General features: G+C 47.9%; 1 protein-coding gene across 1 annotated transcript in view; it reads right to left on the reverse strand.

Annotated features, from left to right (window-relative positions):
• Positions 1 to 24,737, reverse strand: part of GFY (golgi associated olfactory signaling regulator) — a 149,183-nt gene that overhangs the window by 26,729 nt on the left and 97,717 nt on the right. The window contains exon 2 of the mRNA XM_085614344.1: positions 1,158 to 1,830. Coding sequence (XP_085470470.1) covers positions 1,158 to 1,809 — 652 coding nt within the window. The 5' untranslated portion in view covers positions 1,810 to 1,830. The remainder of the gene's footprint in view (positions 1 to 1,157; positions 1,831 to 24,737) is intronic.

Consider the following 24,737-nt stretch of genomic DNA (forward strand, 5'->3'; position numbering starts at 1 on the left):
AATGGTACAACAATCTGGGTGTCGTAAGCATAGGATATCATCTCAAACCAGTGTGGTCAGAGGGAAGACGTAAAGATTGAACAGAGTGGGGCTCAAAGATGAGCCCGTAAGGAGCACCACAAATAATAATCATCGGCATCTCCTCAGAGGGCAACAATTGTGTGCACGATTTAGTGAACCCGAGTGTGATGAAACTGTTTTGAGTGAGACTAAATGGAAATCTTAAATGTTTGAGAGAATTGTTATTTAATGGTACCTCTAGGCACTAAAAGGTTTCAGATCGCTGAATGTTGCCGGAAGGCTTTTGTACTGAGATACCCCTTTGGGGTGAATCGTGCACAATATAAATAGCCGTACCAGACAGAATCACGTTGGTTTTACCATGAACAGAATTGAAGGGACAAATGAAAAAGATAGCATTTTCCCACTGGAAAATCTAAGCAAAGGATAGATTGTTATAAAGGTTTTTCAGAGAGTCCTATTTGTTTGCTTATATTATAAACAGGAATAATATAATAGAGATCTGATTGTTAAAAGAGAATACATGCCTTAGGCACTGTAAAAAGAAATGTAAGCAAGAAAGATGGGTTATGCACTCACACAGAAGGGTAATAAATATTCAAATGCGATATGTAATCATGAGATCATGCCTTTATTTAGAAATGTTAGCAATTTATGGCAGTTTTCCCAGACAGACACTCCCATGACAAGAACCCCGCAGCTTTCAGCCGGCTTCTGCCCAGGCATTGACTGCTCATGCTTCAGAGGTGCAATTGTTTCACATATGTGCATTAATTTTTGTGAAGCCTAAATTACTCTTGAATGTAACTCCTGTTTCATAGAAGCTAACTCATCTCACTCACTCCCCAATTTTCTTGCTCTTGAATCTCCAAATCAGCTATTCTAGACCATGTGCTCAGAGAAGGGCTACTTTAAATTAAATATCTCTGTCTGTTTTCTTACCAAGTGTTATTTTTCTCTTCTTTCAATTTCTCATCCTTTCCTGTAATACTGGTCCAGGCTTTGATAAAGAATTATAGCTCACTAGATTCTGATCATTCATATGCTATGACCAAATAAGGTTTGAACTGTGTAGCAATTCTGAAAAAGGATAAACAAAAGCTTCACTACTGCGGAAACTTCAATAACTAACTTACCTTTTAGTTCAGCTTTCTTCCTGACACCATTCTTATGAGAATATATTGTCTGAAAATGTACGGCGGAGGTTTTCATTTCCACAGTTGAGGTCCTGTGCTCATAAGTATCCTCGCTTCTCCCTTCTGTCATGTTTGGTGATGTCATGGTGATGTTGTTGTTCCAAGACTCTGAGGACACCGTTTGTTCAGTGTCACTGGAGTTAGTCCCTGACCCTGGTGCAAGATTCGTGCTAGCATGAACTGTATCGTTGGAGAACTCCTCTTCAATCGTGTCAGGGCTGATCAATGGAGCAATGAATCCAAGGATGTCTGAATTATTAGTAAAAGATGAATTAAGCAAATCAGGTGTCTTTTCCACTCCTCGAATGGGACCAGCAACTAAGCTGGTGGCCTCCGTAGCAGAAGAGACATGGATGTCATTTGCAGCAGGGTGCAAGATGTCTTCAGCACTAGCATTGAAATGGCCTTGTGTGGTGTTGAGTAAGATGCTGGAAGTGGAGTTGCTGTTTATTATTTCAGACACTGTTGTGGGCAAGCCGATGGACCCAGTGGAAGTCATGTTAGCTAAAAGGCTGCATGTTGGGCGAATACCAGTATGAATTATGAAGAGGACGATGCCTGACAACAGCTGAGTATTCAAGGTGGTCCTCATCTTCTCCTTGTCTCTTCTAATCTGTTCAAAGAAAGATCAAGAAGATTTATGGGAAATCTGTCAGTTTGCATGTGTTCTTGACACTGATGTTAAATTGGCTAGTAAAGGTTGCTTAGGTATTTGAAAGAGGATCTGACCTTTATATTAAAATCTCACATCCCAAACAGTGGGATATTTTATTTCACTGAACCACAATATGTTTGCATTTATATTAGGCACAGCTAATATTTTGATTCAACGATTATCATTTTGAAAAAAGTCAATAGCATGAACTTATCCGCCATCTTGTGGCAAGTGCCTTGTGGGTTATCTAGTTTGTACACTCCACTAAAGAGCTAAAGGCTTGAACATCCTGTAAGATGCAGCCCCTCAATTTTCAATTTGATTACTAGATGTTTAACTGCTAAAAGCTTTAGACTTCTATATTGATAGTGTAAAACATAAAACCAACCACAGTATGCCAATTATCTTGAGCTACAAAGCCATAACTCCACAAATATGCAGCTCAAGACCTCACACAAGATATCACCGATGACACTTCAAAAGGTATCATCAATGACATCTCTGGAGAAATCCCATCAACACTGGCAACATCAATCCATCATTGAAGCCTAATCCGATCCTCATTCATTTTCTTACAGTGAAGTTGTATAGCAGCCCCCCACCTCTAATAAAGGTCTATGAGGATATGTATTGCTAATGAGTGCAATTACAGTTTGCCCAGGAGGGGGTTATGGGTTCTGTGTGGCCAATTATCATAAATGGCCAACCCCAGATAATATTCTTGGTTATATTGCAACTTCAAGGTACCTTAGCATATTAGCATACTCGTTTTCAGTGAATATTTGGCATTTTTTAGATGTACATTTTTTATATGGTTTTTGTTTACAGATTTGACTACAATTGTGTAGTTAGGAAGAACAACATTGCTCTGTAAAAAGTCAGTATAAAATGGATAATGCTTTGGAAAATTCTGCCAAGTGGAATGTTGAATTGTGTTTTTCAGATTTTCCTGATGTTTGTGAAGATCTACCAGCTATATACATATCTGAAGCATGGCTAATGGCCACTTATATTTTGGCTCAAAACTTAAATATGGCTGACTAAAAATACACTGAGCTTACATAAGAACAAAATTGAAAATTCGCTAAATGAGAAGTGCATATGAGGTCAAATGTATTAAAAAAGTCACGCAATGCAGCAAGACAACCTGCTGCATTGCATGACAAGCTGGGCAAGTGCTGCCTAGTGCCAACGCAGGTACCTTTGCGCCATGCTGAAAGGGTGCCTGCGTTACTAGCAGGATTGCTTTTGAGGAGGAAGGGACACCTTCCTGCACAAAAAGAGTAATTTGAGGCACTTTCCTCTTTAAATGTGTGCTGCAAAAATGCAGCACATGTAGAATGTTGAAATAACGAGCAGAGATGTATCCTCGTTATCCTTCTGTTGGGAAGGCAGACTATTGTGATAGAGTCCCTGGTTTACTAACCTTATTAAATTTGGGATTGCGCCAAAATCCATGGGTGGATGCATGGGAATGCCCATGCTTCACCCATGGAACGCCTCCCCAACACAGAGTAATAACGCAAGACAGCGATTTGCAGTACCTTGCATTACGCTTGATTTACTAAGCTATGCAGAGCCACGTAAGGTGGCTTTGCGTAGCTTAGTAAATCTCACTAAAGGGCTTGAATTGCCTTGCGTGATATAAGGGGAACGCGATCCATTTGTAAATCAAAGTCCTTGGTGCATTTCCATTTTTTAAAAAATTTTACACGGACACTTTATGAGAATTACCTTTGAAATGTAATAACCACACACACGTTATTCAGGAGAACCAATTCCGTCTGCAGGAAATATATGCAACCACTTCATCTTGGAAACAGGTATAAAATAGAACAAAATAGTACAAAACAAACTTGCGGTCATTGTCAAGATCACATGTTCATTCACCCGAGACCATTAAGCACTACCTTAATAGTATCCTCACATTATTAGTGCAATATATTCCTACCTCTCTATAAACAGTTGAACACCTCAATAAAGCCTATTTGTATTATTATCCTTCAGTCACTTGAAATAAAGGCATATAATGTACTATAACATGAAAATTATATTCAGATGCTTTATATTTCCATTGACGAGTAGTAGAGGGTCTTGCCTCCCTCGACAATGATAAGAAATAATAATGTGTGATCATTGTTGACTGACAGAAATGAGCACTCGCTACGTCTCCCGGAAGAGGAGGAGGAGCCAAGTCCTGAGATATGTGCCGAGAGCCATAGGAGTTCACCGGCTCGTGTGGCACCGACGGGGAGGGCTGACCCTGAACACTTGGACTATCGCAGACTGCAGCGACCGCAGCAACAAGGCACTAGACCGCCAGCCCACGGCCCGGCTGGACACAACACAGCTCCTCCAAGGCCCGCCCGGTCGAGGACATGGCAGGGATCTGCAGCGTGCATGAGAGCGAGTGAACAACTGAGCAGCGATAAGACCCAAACAAGTAGCCATTCAGAGGACGGCACATTGCCCTAGCTGCTTTTTTGTGGAGATCAACCAATTGGTGGAGTCAAGCGGCCCAACCAGGTTTGGGTGCGGCCTGAGTGCGCTCCCAGCCTCTTGCACGTGTATGCCCGTCACCCTTCTACTCTTCTATGTGAGCATAAAAATATATGTTTTGCTGCTATATTTGAAAAGGAAGGCAAATCTCTGCAAAATCAGTAGAAATACACCTGGTAACTGACTGACTGACTGACTGACACATACACACACACACGCGCGCACACACACACACACACGCACACACACACACACACTCCCCCTCCACCCCCCCACCCACTGTGTCCTCCAGAGGCAGTTCATTTGAAAATGTTTCCAGATACGCAGACAATTTTCTAAGGGACCAAGTCATCACCTTACCATTCATATGTTAAGGACACCAAAGATTTCTTAACCAAGCTCCAGGGTGTCCAGTGGCCTAATAACCTTTTGTTGGTCACCATGGATGTCAACGCTTTATACACCATAACAGAACATGAGTCAGGCATTGCTGCCGGTGCCAAATATCTAGCCAGGAGACCCATACGTTACATGGGGCACAACAATATCATCATAGAGATGATACGGTATTGCCTCAACAACAATTATTTTCTGTTTGACGGCAATATTTACAAACAAATCCTCGGAACTGCGATGGGCACTTGTTTTGCTTCCAGTTTCGTGAACTTGTTCCCGTGGGCATGGGAGAATGAGATCAGGATAGATACCAACTTCAGTGATGATTTCAAACAGGTCATTTAAGAGCTCAGATACATAAATGACCTGTTTGTTATCTGGAATGGCACCAAACAAGAAGCCGCTGACTTCATTCGGAGACTGAGCCTGATTAACATCAATTTCAAATTCACCAGCAACATGAGCAACACCTCAGTAGAATTTCTTGATGTTCAAGTAGAAATCGTCAATAACGAAATACACACCAGATTAATCAGAAAAGCCACCGCTGGCAACAGCTTACTCCATGCCATGAGCAGCCACCCGATAACCTTAAATTAAGCATCCGCTAACGGGGAACTCCTAAGGGCCAAGCGGAACTGCAGCTCTGAAAAGGCCTTAGTTTCTGAACAAGATACCATGTTAACTAGGTTCATTCACCTGGTTGGATTATTCGCAAGGCAGTAGAGAAAGTTGGAGCGGTCAACAGGACCGCAACCTTGGAGGACAAAGATACCAACAACATCACTAATGACTACAGCGATGTGCGCAGGGTGATACTCACCTACAATGGCAATTCCAAAGACATCCAGAAAATTCTTGACAAGAAGTGGGAAATATTAACCAAATATCCTATTATTGATAATTCCATCACAGAGAGGCCAAGAATCACATACAGGAAGGCACGTAACCTGAGAGACATGCTAGTTCACAGAGACATTACTACAACTGATTGGAACAGCGGTATCAATCTACAGGGATGCAGTCACTGCAAAGCCTGCAGCAGCAGCCTCATGAGAAAGGAGTTCCTCAATACAAACAACCATGCTACCATACGCATCCAACAATTCCTCACATGCAGTTCTTCATTTGTCATTTACGTGCTTGAATGTCCTTGCAATGTCCGATACGTGGGCAGCACTACACACATTGCCAAGAAGAGGGTTTTGGAGCATGTGAGGGCAATAGCCAATAAGGATCAACCCTTCCCCATAGTGAGACATTTTGAGACAAATCATTACTCTGACAGCTCTAAGCTGAAGTACTTTGCTATTGAGCAGGTCAATACCGGCATGCGAGGAGGCAATGGGGTACTTCAACTCAGGAAATGTGAATCTAGATATATCATAGATCTAGGACCCCGTTACCCAGGGGGCCATTATATTGATGAAGAAATAGCCATACACTTGCATGAAGACTAATGTATTTGACATGTTTTCTGTTTTCTTGATTGTGTATTCTAACTCTGTCTCGGCGCCCTCTCCCGACTCTGACCCCTTCTGTTCTGCACTTACTGTCTGGATTCCACCTGACAATCCAACTCACCATTTTATCTTTCTATTCTTACAGGAGGAAAGGAAGGGACCCAAGGAATGGGACCGGTGATGTTTAATGGGTTCCCAACCCTATTCTTCGATGGAAACATCCTTATGCTGTTCCCGCCGCCCCAGATAAGGAATTTTATTTTCTGTTTTTGAATTTCTATCTTTCTTTGTCTCCTTTCATTGTTTCACATTTTCACGATAGAACCCCCTACGACGTGTTATCTTTCTGCTACACAACCCACTATAGGGATTTGAAATTACAGTATTTGAAGCATGGTTTTCACATTTTGCAGAGTTTATTCTTTTCCAGTGGTTTAACCCTCTCTGCACCTTACAGCCAACATGCTATGACAACCTTCTCTGTTGAACCTATGGGTGTTATTTAGACACTATGTCTTTACTGGTTCCCATCTCACCACGTGGAATTGTGCTTGTGAACTCTTCTCAGCAGGTTGTCATGCATTATCGCTTTTCACATTGTTTTGATTACTTCTTGCAAATACAAGAGCGCATACCTCACTGTACATTAACACCTACCTTTCTGCTGTGCAGTCCTCTGTTTATGTCGCATACTCATGTTGAGTCCTACTTTTGTTTGCTTAACATTGTATGTATAGAAGCTCTGTTTGTTCCTGCACTGTGTGTGATTAAGATCGCTTGACGGTCAAAACGCATCACGTTAAAGATTTATAAAAGAATACATCTGATGTATTGAACTTCCCTGTCTGTGGTTCGTGAGAGAGCGTTTACTCTTTCGCTTACTTTGGATTATTACCGGCTGCTCCGCTGGCCATCGTGCCACCTCCTACGGGTCTCTGGAAGCAGCTTCTAAAATGTATATATATAACATAATGTGGGATAAAGTATGGGACATTTAAAGAGCTTTCCGATATTCCAAGATGGCCGCAATGGTTGCAATAACATTTTCGCACTGGTGTGGTGAGTCCGTTTTTGAACATGATGAAAAAGGTGTATTTAAACATGGTGGATTTGTACTTGTACGAGCGTGATCAAGCCGTAAAGGTGAAACGCGTCGTTTTTTACTTGCCGAATAAATTAACTGCATCCAGCCTGGGTGTCCGAGTGTTTCCTGTCACTGCGGGGACTTGTGGAATGTATATACCGATATATATATATGAGCTGGAATGTCTGTAACCTGATAACCTGAGGCATACCACCCTTTCTCAATTCATCTTAATAGACTGCAGTTACTCGCTCGCTTTCAGTGCCCCGGTTCTGATTCTGCGTCACCAGTTCAATAATAATGCATTCAGGGAAAACTTTGGCGGCAGGCCATCGCTATTGTAACAAAAAGTGGGGTTGAAAAAAACGACCACGAAGTCTGGCAAGAAAGATATGTCTACCTCTACTGATGGCTTGGTAAGAGACATTATGATGTTACCAGTATCATCAATATCTGGTTCTTGCACGCCTCCATATCATATTTGCATTCTCCATCACCCAAGCGCACTAAGATCACGTACTATCTAATTTCAAATAACTCCAATTCTAACAATGGGGCTAGGGGTTGCCCATCAACATGTTATCTGTTTTCCACCCGGTGACTGCCTTGTATCCCTAAGTGATGAACGAGGAACTGCCTCTCCTGGCACTTATGGCACGCAAGATAATCCGGGCATGCATCGCACAATGCTATTTCTGCCTAGGCTCATGCTAGAGACCATCAGAAGATCAATCTATCATTTCTGGAGGCGGCCTTTGATCACTCTATTTCTTCTTTAAGGGAAGTAGACATTGCAAATATGGATGAAGCCAACAGGAGCAATCTACCAAATGGTGGGGCTAGCCAAGCCTGTCAGGCTAGCAGTGCATTATTATTAAATCCATGCACCCAAATATCGTACTGATACAATACCACAAGCAATGTCCAAATATCTGACTGGAACAATACTATAAGCAACTTTGCATGCCATTTGGCCACTTCCACCCCCTTAAGCCCTATTAAGCTAAACCTGTTGACAACAAAAATTCTGGCCAACAGCCCAGCTATTGGTATGCCCAGTTACATTTCTGAAGAGGAGGCTCTGGACCCATTGATTTGAATCTTCATATCATTCTGATTTACTGTCCCTATGGGAAGAATGTAACCTGCAACATAAATCCCTCAGTAGACAGACTGATGGGACAATTTTGCATAACTCAAGCACCACCATCTGGAATACTTTACTCAACAACTTGGAGGCACTTTCAGCGTTTTTGTCTTACCACTCTGATAAGCTTGACATGTAAGGAGATATCAAGTGCCTTAGCGCCCCTATTGTGGGAATTGATGCAAAACTGTCAGCCCTGAACAACGTAATTACAAGGGTCCAGTCAGATCCAGCACCTGTTTAGCATTTCTGTAGTTGTACCAGCAAGATCAATGAATTTGCTAGGATACCTCGAATGCTGGAAGTTATCCTTGACCGGATTTCCTCATTCGCCCAACAGACAGGCCCAACTTTGAAGCTTCAGGATCATATGGATCCTAGTCAGGTCTCTGCTCTTCTTTAAGGCACTCCTGAATACCCACTGCACACTGGATTATTTTGCCCTACTAGCGGTCCTGACCCTGCTAAGGCTTCAATGGGATCTGTAAAAGAGCAACCTACAGCGTCGGTTTTTGAACTGTCCAGTGATATAAGTCGTAATGAGGGCCCTCACAGAGCAGTTTCTCTCAACCCACAAGACTGAAACATTAGCCCAATTATTGAAGGGGCAGCGCCTGCAGCACAGCAGATAATTGCTGTACACCCACCGACGAAAAGGCAACGTAAAAGGGTTCGGAAAGCAAGACACAAGTGAAGCGTGTGCCGCACACTGCATCTCTGTGCAGTCGGCCACCCGTGACAGCAAGGCTCTAGTAGGCCATTCAGTTACTCCTCCGCCCCAGCCTTCTGGTGAAACTAAAACATAGTCATTATTTAACAGTATTCCAGCACAAACATTAGGTCACAAAGTGGACAGTGCCACGGGTAGGAAAATTCAAACCTTGGATAATCAGCCTGCAGCTATACTATTGACACTACCACCTGGCCCAAAATCATCATCAACTGATGATCTCCACACCTGCAATACACGTCCTGAGAATTCCGCTTTTGCTACCATTGGATCCAAAATGCCTGTTATGCTGAGTAAAGAACCAAAACCCCTCTGGTCCGATCAACCATGGATCTGTCACCTGATTCCGTGGCAATGTTTGAACATGTTCATCTGCCCGCCATGTCTAATCCGGTCTCTGCGCCCCATCATCTTTGTATAGACCATCAAAGATCTAATGTTTCAACTGCTCAACTCTGGCTTCAGTCAACCACGGAACCATCAACAGATTTAGTAGCTACGTTTGCACCTGTCCATCAGTCCCCCATGCCTAATCCTACCTCTGCGCCGCTTCATTTTTGTGCAGTCCTTCAAAGGTTTAATGTTTCAACTGCTCACCTTTTTTCTTCTGCAAAGACTCTAGTAGCTCTGCAGAGCAAGTGGGCAAATAGCACTGAGGCAGCAGACGCAGCAAAACAGAAGTCGGTATGCACTCCCAACTTCCCAACGAACAAGCTCGAGTTCATGCCGCACTATTTTTCTAGAGGCAAACAGGACATCCTCAACAGGAGCGCAATTCTGAAACTGCTTGGAGCAGTGGCAAGTACCAGGCACATTAATACCACACATCAGGAGACAATAGAGTTCAGGTAAAACCCAGCTTTAAGGGGGAGAGATAGTACTATCACCACTTGGTCCTCACCGGACTTGGCCAACCTTGTGGGGAGTTTAACGATATATATCTCACATGGAGGATCTAGCTGTCATAAGTGTCACCACCTCACTACCCAAGCCCATTGTTGCCAAGTACCAGCAACCCTCATGAGTCAGATGGCAGAATTTTGAGAGGAGCCATTGGCTCTAGTTTTTGTCAGTTTTTACCCACACCCTTGGCAGCTATAAGTGTGAATATAGTGGGACAACACCGAGAAGTGGGTGAGAACAGGTAGAAAGCGACATCACAAGAATGTGATGCCCACAATTACCATTTTGCACGTGAAGTAATGATGGAAACTGTAAAAGGTCACCTGTGGTACACAATTGAAGCTCTTTCACCAACTTTAGGTGAATGCGATTTCTGCCCCTTGGGCTATGCCCATTCTGGCATAGAAGTCCAATTACAATTACCCCCAGCAAGATTTGGATGTTGTTAATAACCCGGGGAAACAGCAAATTGACAGCAGACCAGCTCAACGGATGGCCCGCATCACTCCAATCACAATGCTAGATAGATGCTTTTCATCACCCATTCACCCCAATAATCTGTTAATATCCTCAAGTTCTGTTTTTTGGTCTAGAACGTGGTTGGGATTAAAGGGTAAATTTGAGACCTTTCTTGGTCAAATTTCATGAGTTCTTTTACAATGCTATGCTGACAGGAAACATGGGCTGTGCCTCCCGCTTTTACCAATGGATTCAAAATGTTCCATCTACCAGCCATTCCATCTTCAGCTGGTTGCCCAAGAGTGGGCCTGGCAATTAACATCTTGACTATAGTCAATGCCAAACTCTTTATCTACACCGCTGATACATCTTTTTTATCAGGTCCTTGACCTGAAATTTGTGTCTGGTTCCCGATTGGTTATTGTCAACTTTTACAATAATATCCGAACGGCAGACAGAGGCTGTATTTTGTCGAAATTAGATCATGACTTGGACTCCCTCATTTCTAGAGGTGGCAGTGATTTGGGTTTGATATGGGGAGTGATGTTAAGTTAGTGTCCAACTTGGTCCCCCAGTGCATAAAGATGCTTGTGGCCTAACTGATTGTGAAGGTAATTCCCTATTTCATTTTTCCCATGATGTGTTTGGTAATAACATAAATTACTTGATGATGAAATTCAACACATGTTTGATGAATGAACATAGGGCTATGAATGTTGATGAAATTCAACACGTGTTTGATGAATGAACATAGGGCTATGAATGTTTTTTTCCCTAAAACCTTTGTGGGTAAGGGAGTGGGTTCTGCAATTGATTTTAATTTACTATCTGCCAATTTAGCCGCCAATGAGGGAACAGATAATAGATAATCTTGCTATGGACGACCATCTTCCCCAGAGTCTTTTTGTAGATATTACAGTCTAGCAAAAGATGGTTGGTTTGACCAGGAGAATCACTGGTATGTCCTCTCATAAGAGAAAGGGCACTCACATCAAGTTAGAGTTTGTAAACACTGAAACTTTTACATCTCAATTGGTTACGGGTAACCACACTACGTTTGAGGTCTGCTAGATGCTAAGGCAAATTAAGCTAGCATTAAGAATGCATTTATCACCCTCTCAGAAACAGTGTCAGGGGCATTATGCAGGAATGCTTGTGTGGGCCCAGATACGAAAAGGGGATGGTTTAATGCAGCCTGCTCCAAGGCATATAAAGAGCTAATGGTCTCCTTCCATAAGCAGCCTAGGTCTGCTTCTGAGGTCACCGCTGCAGGAAGACCTACAAAAGGACAATAGCAATAAAGAAAACTGCTCTCAGACTAAAAGCCTGGGAAGAGCTTCATGGAAAAACGTTTTAGGAATTATCAGAAGGCCTTTGGGATGATTATAAATCAACCATTCCTTAATGATAGCAACAAACCTTTGGTTGAATCTGCAATATTTGGCCATTAGTGAGCCACCTTTTTTGGTGATGGGGGGGCGGTTTATTCCGCAAGCAATGAATCAGGAAATGACAGAAACTCCCCTGCTGCAGCAAAGGACTGTTTCTTCCCTAAGTATTGTCCATCAATGGAAGAGGGGTTAGCGACTATTAAGCCAGCCGTAGTGGATAAACCCCCATCCAGGTTGGGGTCCCCATGGACCTATTTAAGAGTAATTTTGATCTGTGGGCCACTTTGGTAGCCATCCTCTTGAGAGCAGCCTGCTCTTCCACCAACATTCCATCATGGTTCAATTTGCTAATTCTCCCAATGTTCAAGAAAGAGAATGGAGAGGACACCAGGTCTTACTGGACTATTTCCCTATGGACTTTACTGCAAAGACGCTGGGCCGTATCTTACTCTCCCGTCTGGAGGCCTAGGTGGAGGAGAGCAGCACCCTCTTGGATATCCAGTATGGGTTCAGGACAGGGATGGGGACGGAAGATCAATATATCAATCTCTGTCTTTTCTTGGGGAAATATACAATGGCAAAGCGTTTTGCACTGCACTCTGGCTTCATGGATCTGTCCAGTGTCTTTGATCGTTGTATCCCTTCTAAAGTGTGGGGCATAATGAAAGGCCGGGGCATTGACAGACCCATTCTTAACACCATTAGGGAAACCTACTGCGACTCAAGTGCTGCAGAAAAGTTCAGGCTGGGAGTGTTCAGAGATGTTTAGGGTGCGCAGGGGTGTCAGGCAAGGGTGTGTCCTCCCGCCTTTTCTATTCTCCTTTCTATATCAATCATTTGGAGAGGAAGCTAGTACTAAGTTGCGGGGACTTGAACCAGATTGGAATCTGCTCAATACCAACCCTATTGTAAGTTGACGATGCTGTCACCATGGGCCGCACAACTATAGTGCTTCAGCATCTCTTGGATACCTTTGCCACCTTCATGGAAGGGTTTGACATGACGTTTAAAACCACCAAGTCCTTTGTAATGTCCTGTGGATACAGGAAGGATCCGAAACCAGTTTTTAAACTCCATACCACCCCTGGCAAACATGTGGCTAATTTTAATTACCTTAGGGTCATTTTTAATTGTAGAGGATCTTGGCGACCACAGCTAGAAAATAGAAACATCCAACTAGCAAGGAGTATTAACGCTGTCTTTTCCTTTGCCACTAAATTAGGTAAAAGGTTGTTTGCCCATATGTTGGTGATTCACCATGCAAAGTGAGTTGGTCAAGCATCCTATGGAGCAGGGATCTGGGGCAGACAGGTGGTATTGCCCCTACAGGCTACAGAAAACAATTTTACTCTTCGCTTACTGGTCCTCCCACCGTACACCACCACTTTCATCAGCCACAGGGAATGAGGGCTCTTACACCTTGAAGATATTTTAAGGACAAGACCAATGATGCTAATGCGAAGGATCTGGGTTAAGAAAGCTCTCTCCTTAAACAGAATGTTAATTGATGATTGTCTGTTCTTGTCGAGAGGCCTAGAAATTCCCTGGCTTAGGGGCATTAGGGATATGTTTGAAGACTCATTACGTTCCTTACCCAAGATGCCCCAAAAAACATTTAGGGATACAAGCTATACATACTGAGAGGATGAGAGATGGACAAAGGTGTCTGTACTTTCATCTGTCGCGTGTTATATTCAGTAAAGGACACCCAGGAACATACATCCAGTCCTGTTGTTGCACAGAAGCCTTGCACTTTCTACAATCTCTGTCATCAGAGGAGATTGTTTCTACTGTATATACATTTTTTATTCTGGCCCTTAAGCCAAGGAAATTGCTTGGATAAACTCCTACATAGTGATGATTCTTCTGAGTGCCTTGGCTTTTACATGTATTTTAGCCCTACTATTCCTGTAGCCCAGACATTCTTATATTAGTGCTGTGATGTACTGTTTTAATTGTAATTTTAGTATAATTATGGAATCATTTTTAGGTTTGGATCACAATCCCTATGTAAGATGTAACATGCTACATATGACCACTCTTCTTTCATTGTTCATTCTTTTGCTCAGAAGCAATAGACAGGATTTTAAATTTGATGTTATTAGCATTGTATTTGGTGTTTGTATTTTATTTGCACTCTGGTTTTGTTTCAGGTGCTCGTGCCAGCTCCCCCTGCGACAGTTCTCCTGTTCAGCTTGCCAGCAGTCCACTACCCTCTGCTGCCTGTCTACCTGCTGCCTTCTGTTTGTGCCTACTCTGCTCGTTTCTTGGTCTGTTTTGCCTTTTCTGCTCGTTTTTCTGCCTTCTGTTCTGCCTTTTTCTGCCCTCTGTTTTGCCTTTCCTGCTCGTTTTTCTGCCCTCTGTTTTGCCTTTTGTGCTCATTTTTGTGCCCTTCATTTAGCCTTTTCAGCTCATTTTTCTGCCCTCTGTTTTGACTATTCTGCTCGTTTTTCTGCTCTCTGTTTTGCCTTTGCCTGTTCTGTCTGCCCTCTGTTTTGCATTCTTCTGCTCCTTTTTCTGTCCTCTCTTGCCTTTTCTGCTAGAATTTCTGCCCTCTGTTTTGCCTTTTCTGCTCGTTTTTTCCCTCTTCCTGCCGTTTCCTGGGTTTTCGACTGAGACCTCGCATCCCGGCGCCCAGATACTCCCAGGGGTGACAGTGCAGCGCTCTACAAACGCTGATTGATTCATTGGTTAAATTTTTCAAGGATTTCTTATGAATTTGTATTGCTCTATTGTGATGTCGTCATTTTAATTTTTTTACTTTTGTGGTCTATATTAATATGGCCGAATAAAGTTGATTTCAATTTGATAAGAAATAGCATATTACACTCAGTGCATCTGCAAATAAGGTTTATGATATGACAAAAAAGGTAATTTATGGACATAAGGATGCAAAGGGTTAAATTAATACAGCAAGTTATAATCTCATTGAAGCGCCTCCTGACTATTAGGAGAGTTGTTTCCCTGTGTGCAGTACCTGAAAAACGCAATCTATGAGACAGTAAATAGTGTTTTCGCACGTCAATGTTTGTGTATTGTGGTTATAAACTGGAATTTGACATTTGCACTGTAGTAATACATTTGTGAATATCCGTTTGTTAGTAGAGTTTCTCTAAATAAATGTGAAACATGGTACTACAATCATAGATTCTAATTGGCACACTTTGTGCTTATGGACGTCACATTCCGACAGGTCTGAGGACCTTACAGTGATTCTTATGCATTTTGTTAGCATTGACAAAGCCAATGGGTCTTGACTTTGCTAGAGCTATTCGCTTAGTCAATGTCTTTTAGCCATTTTGTAGAACTGCATGCTTGCTGTGCCCCATGGCTAAATGTTAGGCAAAAAAAGAAGGTAGATGTGAGCAACATGGACAACAGGAGGGAGGTTGACAGGGAATATTCAATGTGGACAACCCAAGGAAGGGTGGGAAGGAATGGGCAACAGGGAGGGAGGTTGCACGTATCACAGATGACGGGAGGGTAAAAACAGCATTATGACGAGGTCAGTTCCAGTTGTATCATATCGCTTTTATTTTATGGCGGGTGGGGGGGTGGCACCGACACCCGGAGGGTGTCAGGTGGGTGGGAAAAGCAACACAGACAACTTGAGGGTGGGAGGTGAGAGAGAAGTAGCAACTCAGACGACTGGAGGGAGGGAGGGAAGAAGCAACATGGACAACACAGTGGGAGGAAATTGAGAAGCATGCGGAGATGGGGGCACAAGCAACTGTGAGAGCAGAACCCCAATAATCATTTGAATTCCAATTATTTGTCCACTCCAATTTTCACCTAATCAAATCAACTCCAAAATCTCCAAATGATGTAGTGGTTAGAGACAACATTCCTCATTGAAAAATACAAAATTTAGCAAAGTAAAACAGAATAAAACATGGAAGCATTAATAACTGAGTTCTAGTAGCCTCATCTGCTTCGCCGTTCACCATCAGGAACGATCTCTCCAAGACAGGCATGCTGCACCTCCTCTGCTTCCGTCGTAGCTGTACAGATTGCACCCTGGACTGGAATGTGGTGTTGGGCCTCAGGCCCACATTACTGTAGTGATGGCCACAGACACCAGGAGACGTATAGCAGTAACTGGCCACGAGCACGTGCACCCGGGCCTTTTTATTAGCGGGGCCACGTCACTCGTGACACCGATGATGGATGGGTGTCGGGTGCAGTGTGTCCAGCCCTCGAGGGAGTGGCTGGGGTTACAGCTTCTTGTGAGACACTAGAGCGTGTCTCGCAGGACACTACATTCCTCCCCAACTTTATTGAAGGACAAAGAGTCAAGTCCAACCTGTGGGGAAAAACACAGTTGCTGAAATACCACAGGGTCCATCAGCTTCTTGAGTCAGGTGGCAGGACGACATCAGACGTGGGCTGGTGAACTTGGCTTGCAGCAGAACCTTCTCCGCGGGCACTCGTAATTTAACCTGAGGGACTCAGGGCACGACCGCTGGCTTGGAGACGTCCGCTGCATACCGTCCGTTCGCTGACAATGACGTGTCTTGCATGGCTTCCTCTTGTCTGACGTCGGTGATGGTCTGTGGTGAGATCTACTAGTTCTTTTTGTGGGCTGCGTCATGACCATGGACGGGGTCTAACGTGAGAGTTCACGGAGGTGTTGCTGGACCGACTGTCCCTGTGGAACTACTTGGCTGTGACCGGTACCCTGTCGGTGGGGCAATGTCTCTTCTCGCTCTCCCGCCTGGGGAGGCCCGTCGTCGGGGTTGTTGCGGGATTGTAGGAAGGCTGCGCTGGAGCCGCTGCTTGTGTGCCGTCTGGGGGCAGCTGCAGGACCGCCGAGGATCCGTTGCTTGGTCGCACGCACAACCCTCACGGGTGGAGGAGTGTTGGTCAAGACTTGCACTTGCTGTCGCTGTTCCGGTGTAGGCCAGGTTCATAGGTGGTTTTGGGTTCCATTTAGTCGGCTTATGTGGCAACGGTTTCGGACTCCAGTCCATCGGTACTCAGGAAGTGGTGCTTGACGCATGTGTTGATGGCTGGCGTGGTGATGGCTGCCAGCCACGTGGTGAGTCGGAATTACAGGTGGGGGTGGCTTGCTGAGAGAGTTCGGATGTCAGGATGGACCTGGGCAAGCCACGTGCCTCCGCCTTGCTGATGTTGAGCGTCCGTGGCGGTTTAACACGTAGAGTGTGTTGATCCTCTCTTGCCTGGCTTGGGAGCCACTGCCGACTTCAACTTGAGGCGGTGTGAGGACGGACACTCCGAGCAGATCTTCACCCGGGGCATCTGCGGACAGGAGCAGGGATGCCACTTGACTCGGACTTCCGACACTTGGAAAGCGGCCATTCACCTGGGGAGGCGTTGTGGAGAGATGCGGTTCGCGACTGCTGTGGCTTACATTCGGTTCTCCTGTGAGGCTATGTCCAGGGACGGTGGTCCGCCTTGGTGGCTGTCGGATGTGTCAGGGTGAGCTCTTGGCTTGCTGTGAGTCCCTGGTCTTCTCCTTTTTCCAGTCTGTTCAGTCTACCTGTGTCTTCCGGTTTTTCAGGGTGACAGGGCTGTCACTCTTCTTTCTTCGAGGGCGTTGCACTTGGACCTCGAGGCGGCGCTGTCATGGCGCCAGCTTCTGCCATCGCTCCGGCGCGCTCCTTGCTTGCTGGGCGACGTGACGTCCAGTCGCGTGTCGCTGGTGTTGGAGCGCCTGTTGCTGTGGCGGCCGGCCACGTGGAGTGTGCGACTCCTCTCTTGCCTGTCGTGGGTCACCGCCGACTCCATCCTGAGGCTGTGTTGAGGAGGACACTGTGTCTCTTTTGGGCCGCTGCGGGTGCGACTCCTCTCTTGCCTGCCGTGGGTCACCGCCGACTCCATCTGGAGGCTGTGTTGAGGAGGACCTTGTTGCTTTTCGGCCCACTGCGGGGCTTCGGGTGCAACTACTTTCTTGCCTGTCATGGGTCACTGCCGACTCCATCTTGAGGCAGTGTTGAGGAGGACCTTGTTGCTTTCGGCCCACTGCGGGGCTTCGCTGGGGCAGTGGAGACGTGGATGCTCTCCAGCCTGTGTTCGGCATTGCTTCTTTGTGGAAAAGTCTCTCTCTCCAGGGCGCTTGCCCGTGCTGTTGGATTCGCTGGTGTGGTCTTCTGTGCGTCTCTGATTTAGTGCGCTCCGCTTTCTTCTGGCACCTGGCATGCCTGTCCTTCCTACATGCGGTGGTGGTTGTTCACCGCCAGGGGCGTGTGGTGCTCTCGTCTGGCACAGGCTGTGCCTGAGTTGTAGTTTGCGACTGTGTTGGTTCACCATCAGGGAGCAAGTGATGCGATCTCCTCTCTGGCGGTGGCGTTGGGCAGCCACTGGCAGTGTATGCTTCGCACCAGTCTTTCTTGTGCTGGCTGTGCTTTGCAGCCTCAGTTCTCCTTGAGCGAGGAAGGTGCCGAGCTGTAGATGTCCCTGTTCTCACCCGTCAGTTTAGGTGAGGTTGGGTACTCTCCTCTTGGCGTGCTTCCTTTCTTCTTCCTGAGTGCTGCGCTCTCAGGCTGTGCTGTTTTGGGCCTTTGGGCTCCCTGTTGTGGCTGGGCTTCCAGTCTTGCTAGTAGGGGCTTGTGTCGCAGTGGTCTTGGTTGAGGTGGAGTCAGGCATCCACCAGTGGTGCGCGTTTGGCGCCAGGTTTCCTTGTGTGTCAGGGTATGGCAGCTACCAGGAAACTTTGCTGTGTGGATGCGGTGGTAGGCGGCAGCAGCTGTTGTGAGTTGTGTTGTTGGGCGCCATGGTTATGCGTGCTTCCCCTTTTATTGGGATGCCCCAGCAGTCGCTTCCTGCCGGCCAGGCCACAGCGACTCTCTTTTACTGGGGCAGAGTGTTGACGTCGCAGGACCTGTTGCAGGTCACTCAGCATGAGCTGCGTCTGGTGAGGTCGTGGGGTTGCATCTTGAGTGTGGTGAAGGCAGCGCGTGTAGCAGTTTCCACACTGACGTAGGTCAGTGGTGGGGAGTGTGGCCGCTCTTGTTCCTGCCTGCGGGCTGCCAACTCTTTAGTGATCCTGACCCCGAGGGCCTCTGGAGAAATGCCAGCTTCTGTGGTATGCTTCCTATTTCTTCGCTGTTGTAGTGGCAGTAGGTGATTGTCAGGGGGGGCAGGGCTTTCTCTGCTACCACCCCGGTTTTGGCAGTGACAGTCTCAGTCAAGGCATGTGCTTGTCTCCTGGGCCATGGCTGACATGCGGGACAGTGGGCAGATGCTAGGTGGCACTGCAGGCCGTTATGGCTGTCTTGGGTACTTTCCTGGCAGGACGGCGTCTCCTACATTAGTGGAGTTGCGGCCGACAGTCCTCTGTGCAAGCTCTGTCCCGGACAGGGCTGCTGCACGCAGAGGTTTGTGGTGTGCAGGTGATGTGGCTGTACAGCCACCAGGTGGCGCTGCAGTGCTGGCTCTTCACCGGTGTCTTTACGGCCTGGGCAGCTTTGGAGCCACAGCAGCTGCTTTCTACTGCGGGCAGTGTTGTGCGGCGCGTGTGCCGGTGCATCGGTCAGCCGGGCTGCATCGGGGGAAGACTCCTTTCTTTTTTTTCTTTTCCTTTTTCGGTGGCAGTCTTTCAGCAGCCACGGAGTACGCTGGGGCAGAGGATGCAACCTGGGGCTCGCGGCGCGGGCAAAAGGGACGCTAGGTGGCGCTGCAGCCACCGCTTGTGTCAGGCCGGCTGACGGTCCGTAGAGCGCCTCGCATGTGTTGCGGTTGGGGTCGCGGCAGCTCTCCCTTCTCGCTGCGTGCTGCACAGAGTCTTCAACAGGAGGGTGCATCCATCTCCCATACCTCCCCTGGGGGCAGCAAGACTACAGGCAGCAGCTCCTCCCAAACCTGCGCTGTGACCGGCAGGAGCTGCCAAGGTACTGGAGTCAGTCTTCGTCGTCAAAAGAGCACCTCTGGCGGGCCTCTCACTGGCGTTCCAACAGGTGGATGCGAGTGGAGGCGCGAGGCATGACAGGCGCTGTGTCACTACAAGGCCGGGTCGTTGGCTCTCTCAAGGCATAGTGCGAGGGTCGCGGGGGCCTCAGCAACAGAGCCTAGCAGTGCCGCAGTTCGTTCGCGGGAGAGGCGGGGTTTGCCTTCGTAACTCCGACAAACTCCTCTTCTCACTACCCGAGTGTGGCTGCCACATATGGGTTAGATCGTGCTGGTGCTTACTGTGGGTGTCGCCGCAGGCCGGACGCGCTTTCTCTGCCGGAGGGGCGGCGTCCTTCTCTGCCGGCTTCAATCGCGCTCACTGCTGATACCTCCGTTTTGGCTGGACGTGCGGGCTGTGACTGAGGGGTCACTCAGTAGTCTAGCAGCACCTCCCCCTTCCTCTCTCAGGCCCAAATGTGAGTAGGCTGGCAGCGGTAGGTTCATGTCGTACAGGCCCACCAGTGCAGGTGCCTCGGGCTACCGATCGTCTCGGGGCACAACCGGAAAGCAGAAGGTGCACACGCGGGGTCAGACCCGCTCGTCGCCAGTGTGGTGTTGGGCCTCAGGCCCACATTACTGTAGTGATGGACACAGACACCAGGAGACGTATAGCAGTAACTGGCCACGAACACGTGCACCCGGGCCTTTTTATTAGCGGGGCCACGTCACTCGTGACACCCGTGATGGATGGGTGTCGGGTGCAGTGTGTCCAGCCCTCGAGGGAGTGGCTGGGGTTACAGCTTCCTGTGAGACACTAGAGCGTGTCTCGCAGGACACTACATGGAACGCGCCGCTCTCCTGCAGGACCGATCTTCCCCTTAGCGGGCGTGCTTAGCCTCATCTCCTTCCACTGCAGCTTTGCTGAATGCGCCATGAATGGGTGAAACCCTGGTTCCCCAGCGAAGCTTCTGACTGGCATCTGTCCGGCTGTGTGGAGCTGTCTTTGTTCGTGCTGCTGCCTTTTGACCTCTGGGGCCCCGCAGCTCTCACTGAGCCCCGGTTCTCTTCCCCTGATCTGGCTGCTGTTTGCCTAGCCACCGAACTCCCCGCAGCCTCTTTGAGGCGGCTCACTAGCCGTGCTCTGTGTGCGTGAGCCTCCAGCTAGCGGCCTCGATCCTGGTGCCAACGCCGACGTCAGCAACTTTTGTTGTCCCGCTCTTCGCCTGACTTTCCAGGGCAGATGAGCGACGTTTCCTCTGGCCCACTCTGCTTCAAGACAGGGTAAGTGCTACTGCCAAACCAGCATTTCCTAATATAGGGCTGCGCTTCCTCCTTTTGGGACTCTGACTCGTGATATCCACTGCTACTGTTACTTTAAGCCCCAGCAAGTGGCCGCACCTGAGTCTACGATACTCTTTGAGCGCCAGACTTCCAGGTGACGGGCCTGGTCCCCCGAGAGACTCTTCCTGCTGCTTTAAAATCTTCGCCGGGCCGGGTCCTCACCATCGAGGTTGGAACATGTGGGTGCACACATTGGTGTGTTTTACCGCACCCTCTTGATTGCCACCATTTCGTGACTTGTCAAATTGGCCCCTACTCAAAATGGGCGCTATTGATGAATCCCCGATTCTTGAATTATTTACAAACAGGGAAGGAGCCCGACGCTCTTCCTCTATTGGCATGTCCCCATCTAATTAGTGATTTGTCCATCTCTGCTCCGCCCTATACTTGCACTGCACGATTCAGAGACTTGCTCCTCCGCTTTTACAATGGCAGTGCCCCAATACCTACATGATTAGGAAGGTTAAGGAAGTTCAGGAAGCCCTCGGATATCTCTACGGCTTTCTTTCAATTCCGCACTCAGCTCTTCCTTTTACTGATGAGGTGGCCATCTTGGATTGTTAGGGCCCTCTGCTGATGCCTCACTGAATCAGTAGTTCCATCCCCACTGTACACTTTAAGTGCTCTCCTTTTATTTGATTTCTTTTCCTACTCTATTTTTATGTGCCTCCCTCTAATGGGACTACCTTTCCTCCTCTATCTCTAAGTGTTCTCCTCTAAACTGGACTATTTCACCTCCTCTTTCTGATCGCAACCCACATCATGGCCCAACCCACCTATTGCTTCTCTGACCACCTTGCTCAAGTAGGTCTGAATTCTTTTAAGATTATCTACCCCTCCACCCTGTTGAAGAATTCGAACAAGACCTTCAAACACAATCTCCTCAAACGAGGTCCTGAAACGCTTATCTCGGACACATATATTTCCACTAAGGACACTGTGGTGACAGTCCTCATTTTCTACACTAACAGAAGAGCCCAGTGAAGAAAGGCTCTAACTTCTGAGCTTCGCTCCAAAAAGCTGACCAAAATACCACATGGTTTCTGTTCAACCACACTACCCTTCCCTGCCCTTAAGGTAGATCTGACTATTTCCTTATACAATAATGGGAACATCCTTATTCAAGCCTCGGACCTGAACCTTAAGCGCTTTGATTCTATATATTTGAGGATTAAGAACACACTCAATAACTCTAACCCAGCCACTCTCCATCATAGCTGTCTATCGACAATATCGGCACCCTCTGTGCCTTACGCCTCTCTTCTTCCCCCAATTCTGCAACCCCATCTTTACCTATTCACCGCTCTCTTCTCTTCAACAACACGGAGGATGTGTATATAACCCACATCTCTAGCCCGGACAACCCTATTATTCCTCACTTGGGCTATTGTTTTTCCTACTTGAGTGCCTTACACCAAGCTGTTGATGCCAGTACTTCTACTCCTTTCCCACTCCTCCCGTCAAATCTCACGTCACCCTCGTCACCCACTGTACGCTCTGTGATCTCCAACAACAGGGGGGTTGGGCACTACACCAGCACAAACTACCATGATAATCCTGCTATTCTACCCCTAGACTCAGGTTTTACCAACTTGAGGGCCTTGGACCTAGCTGCTGTTTCCAGTCCGTCGCCCCATAACACACACACCTTCTTCCAACTGTGCATCTCCTATTGCCTTTGTTAAATCCACCTTGCCCGTTACTAATCCCACTCCAGGATCTGCTCAGCTCCCCCTTGCACCTAATCTTAAACCCCGTCATGCTAATCCTCCTTCCTTGGGGGACGTCAAGACTATTCTCAAGAGGGATTCTATCTCCCGCTGTAACTGTAGTAAGGGACTTACTCTACCCTCTAATACCCCTCTCACAGTGGGTCAGACCCATCGTCTCATTCTGGGTCAGCTGTGGAGGGCATTAACAGTCCTTGCCTTAAGAGAAGATTGCGGTGTGGCCAAGATGGCGACCTAAGCAGACGTGGCTTACCGAGGCTCCTCGCTCCTTGCCCCTTCACCCGGCTGTTTTGTGCCTTAGAGTCCCCAAGTTGGCACAAAATTGCCCCCGGAGCGACGACGCAGGACGAGGCTTTGCTTGACGGTTGTGCTGGCGGCCGCATTTGACTGAGAGACTGTTGCTTTCGTCCCGGTCCGGCCTTACGAAATGGCACCCATCCGGACCGGCCGTTAGCAGGGATCCTTCTGCCTCCCGCCTGGCGCGGACATCGGCGCCCACACAGCATTGCTTCGCTGCCCTCTCGAGTACCGGAGGGCGGTTGGCGGCGGTGTGGAGGTGGCGCAGTGTCAGGCCCCCAGGTGAGAGCGACCGCGGATCCGCAGCTGCCCGGGGCTCCCTGTGCAGCTTCCAAATAACGGCCGTGGCTGCTGAGCCTACGGGAGAGGGGGCGGACGTCGCTCCCTCCCACGGCGCGGGAGACAGTTGTGCCAGACTGGGACTGCGGTGGTGCAGCGCTGCCTCGACGTGCCAAGAATAGAGGCCCTGCATTGTATACCCCCACATCCTGAGCGCCGGCCTGCCGCAGGTGGTGGGAGCGTGGCGACGGACTGCACTGGCGTTCGCGCCTACACAGCTTGCAGCGAGAGTACGGGGTTGGCTGCCGATAGTGTACGCTTAACACGCTGTTGGTGAGGCCCAGAGGGGTAGCATACCGGCAGCTGACCACCACGTAGTTGTGCACTGAGGACCTGGGTCAACAACGGGAAGGGGGACAGGAGGGCCCCCTCCCCCCGCTCGACGACTTTACCGCCACGTGACCGGAGCTCCAGTCTGGTCCCCTGCTGAGAGCCCTGCAAGTTGTGATACGGGACTACAGGGCTTTGCACTTTTTTGTCAGCGCTCCAGGGTCTCTGCTGCCCCTGTAACAGGTGTGGCGCCCTGCGCAGTACCTGCCATAGGTCGCCGGTGGGGTGCTCAGGAACTCCCTCATGCGAATGCCTTGGGGCTCTGGATACAGCGAGGTAGTGGGAAATTCCCAGGCATTCTCCCCTAAGGAAGTGCATCTGCCTGGCATTGGTGCGGGACTATAGATTCTATATAACCCCAGGAGCGTTTTTCTTTTTTTTTGGGGCGTAATCAGCGGCAACCCTCGGGGGAGGTCTAGGTCATGGCATCCACGCGCAAGAGAGGGGAGCGCACGTTAACAGACATGCTTCTCAAAGGCCCTCACAAAAGCGACAGGGGGCCTCCTTCCCCCACCACTTCGCAGCACGACTCAGACCATGGAGATGGGGAGGTGCCAATCACTCGTGCGTTCTTGGAGACCCTCTTTAACTCCCTCCGAGAAGACTTCCACTCGCTCAAGCAGGAGGTGGCGGGGGAGGTAAGGGAGATACGCCGAGAGGTGGATGGTTTGGGGGAGCGGGTGGTCGCCGTTGAGCATAATGATCATACTAGAAGTGAGGAACTGGAACTCCTCCAACAAGAAGTTCTTCGCCTCAAGGACCAACAGGTGGACCTCCAAGCGCATGCGGAGGACCTTGAGAATAGGTCACGCCGCAACAATATATGAGTCCGGGGTGTTCCATCCTCTGCAGAGGGGACTGATATCACCCAATACCTGCAGGGCCTCTTCTGCGAGATCGTCGGCGAA

This window comes from Triturus cristatus, chromosome 7 (genome assembly GCF_964204655.1).
Source record: "Triturus cristatus chromosome 7, aTriCri1.1, whole genome shotgun sequence".
Taxonomy (NCBI): Eukaryota; Metazoa; Chordata; class Amphibia; order Caudata; family Salamandridae; genus Triturus; species Triturus cristatus.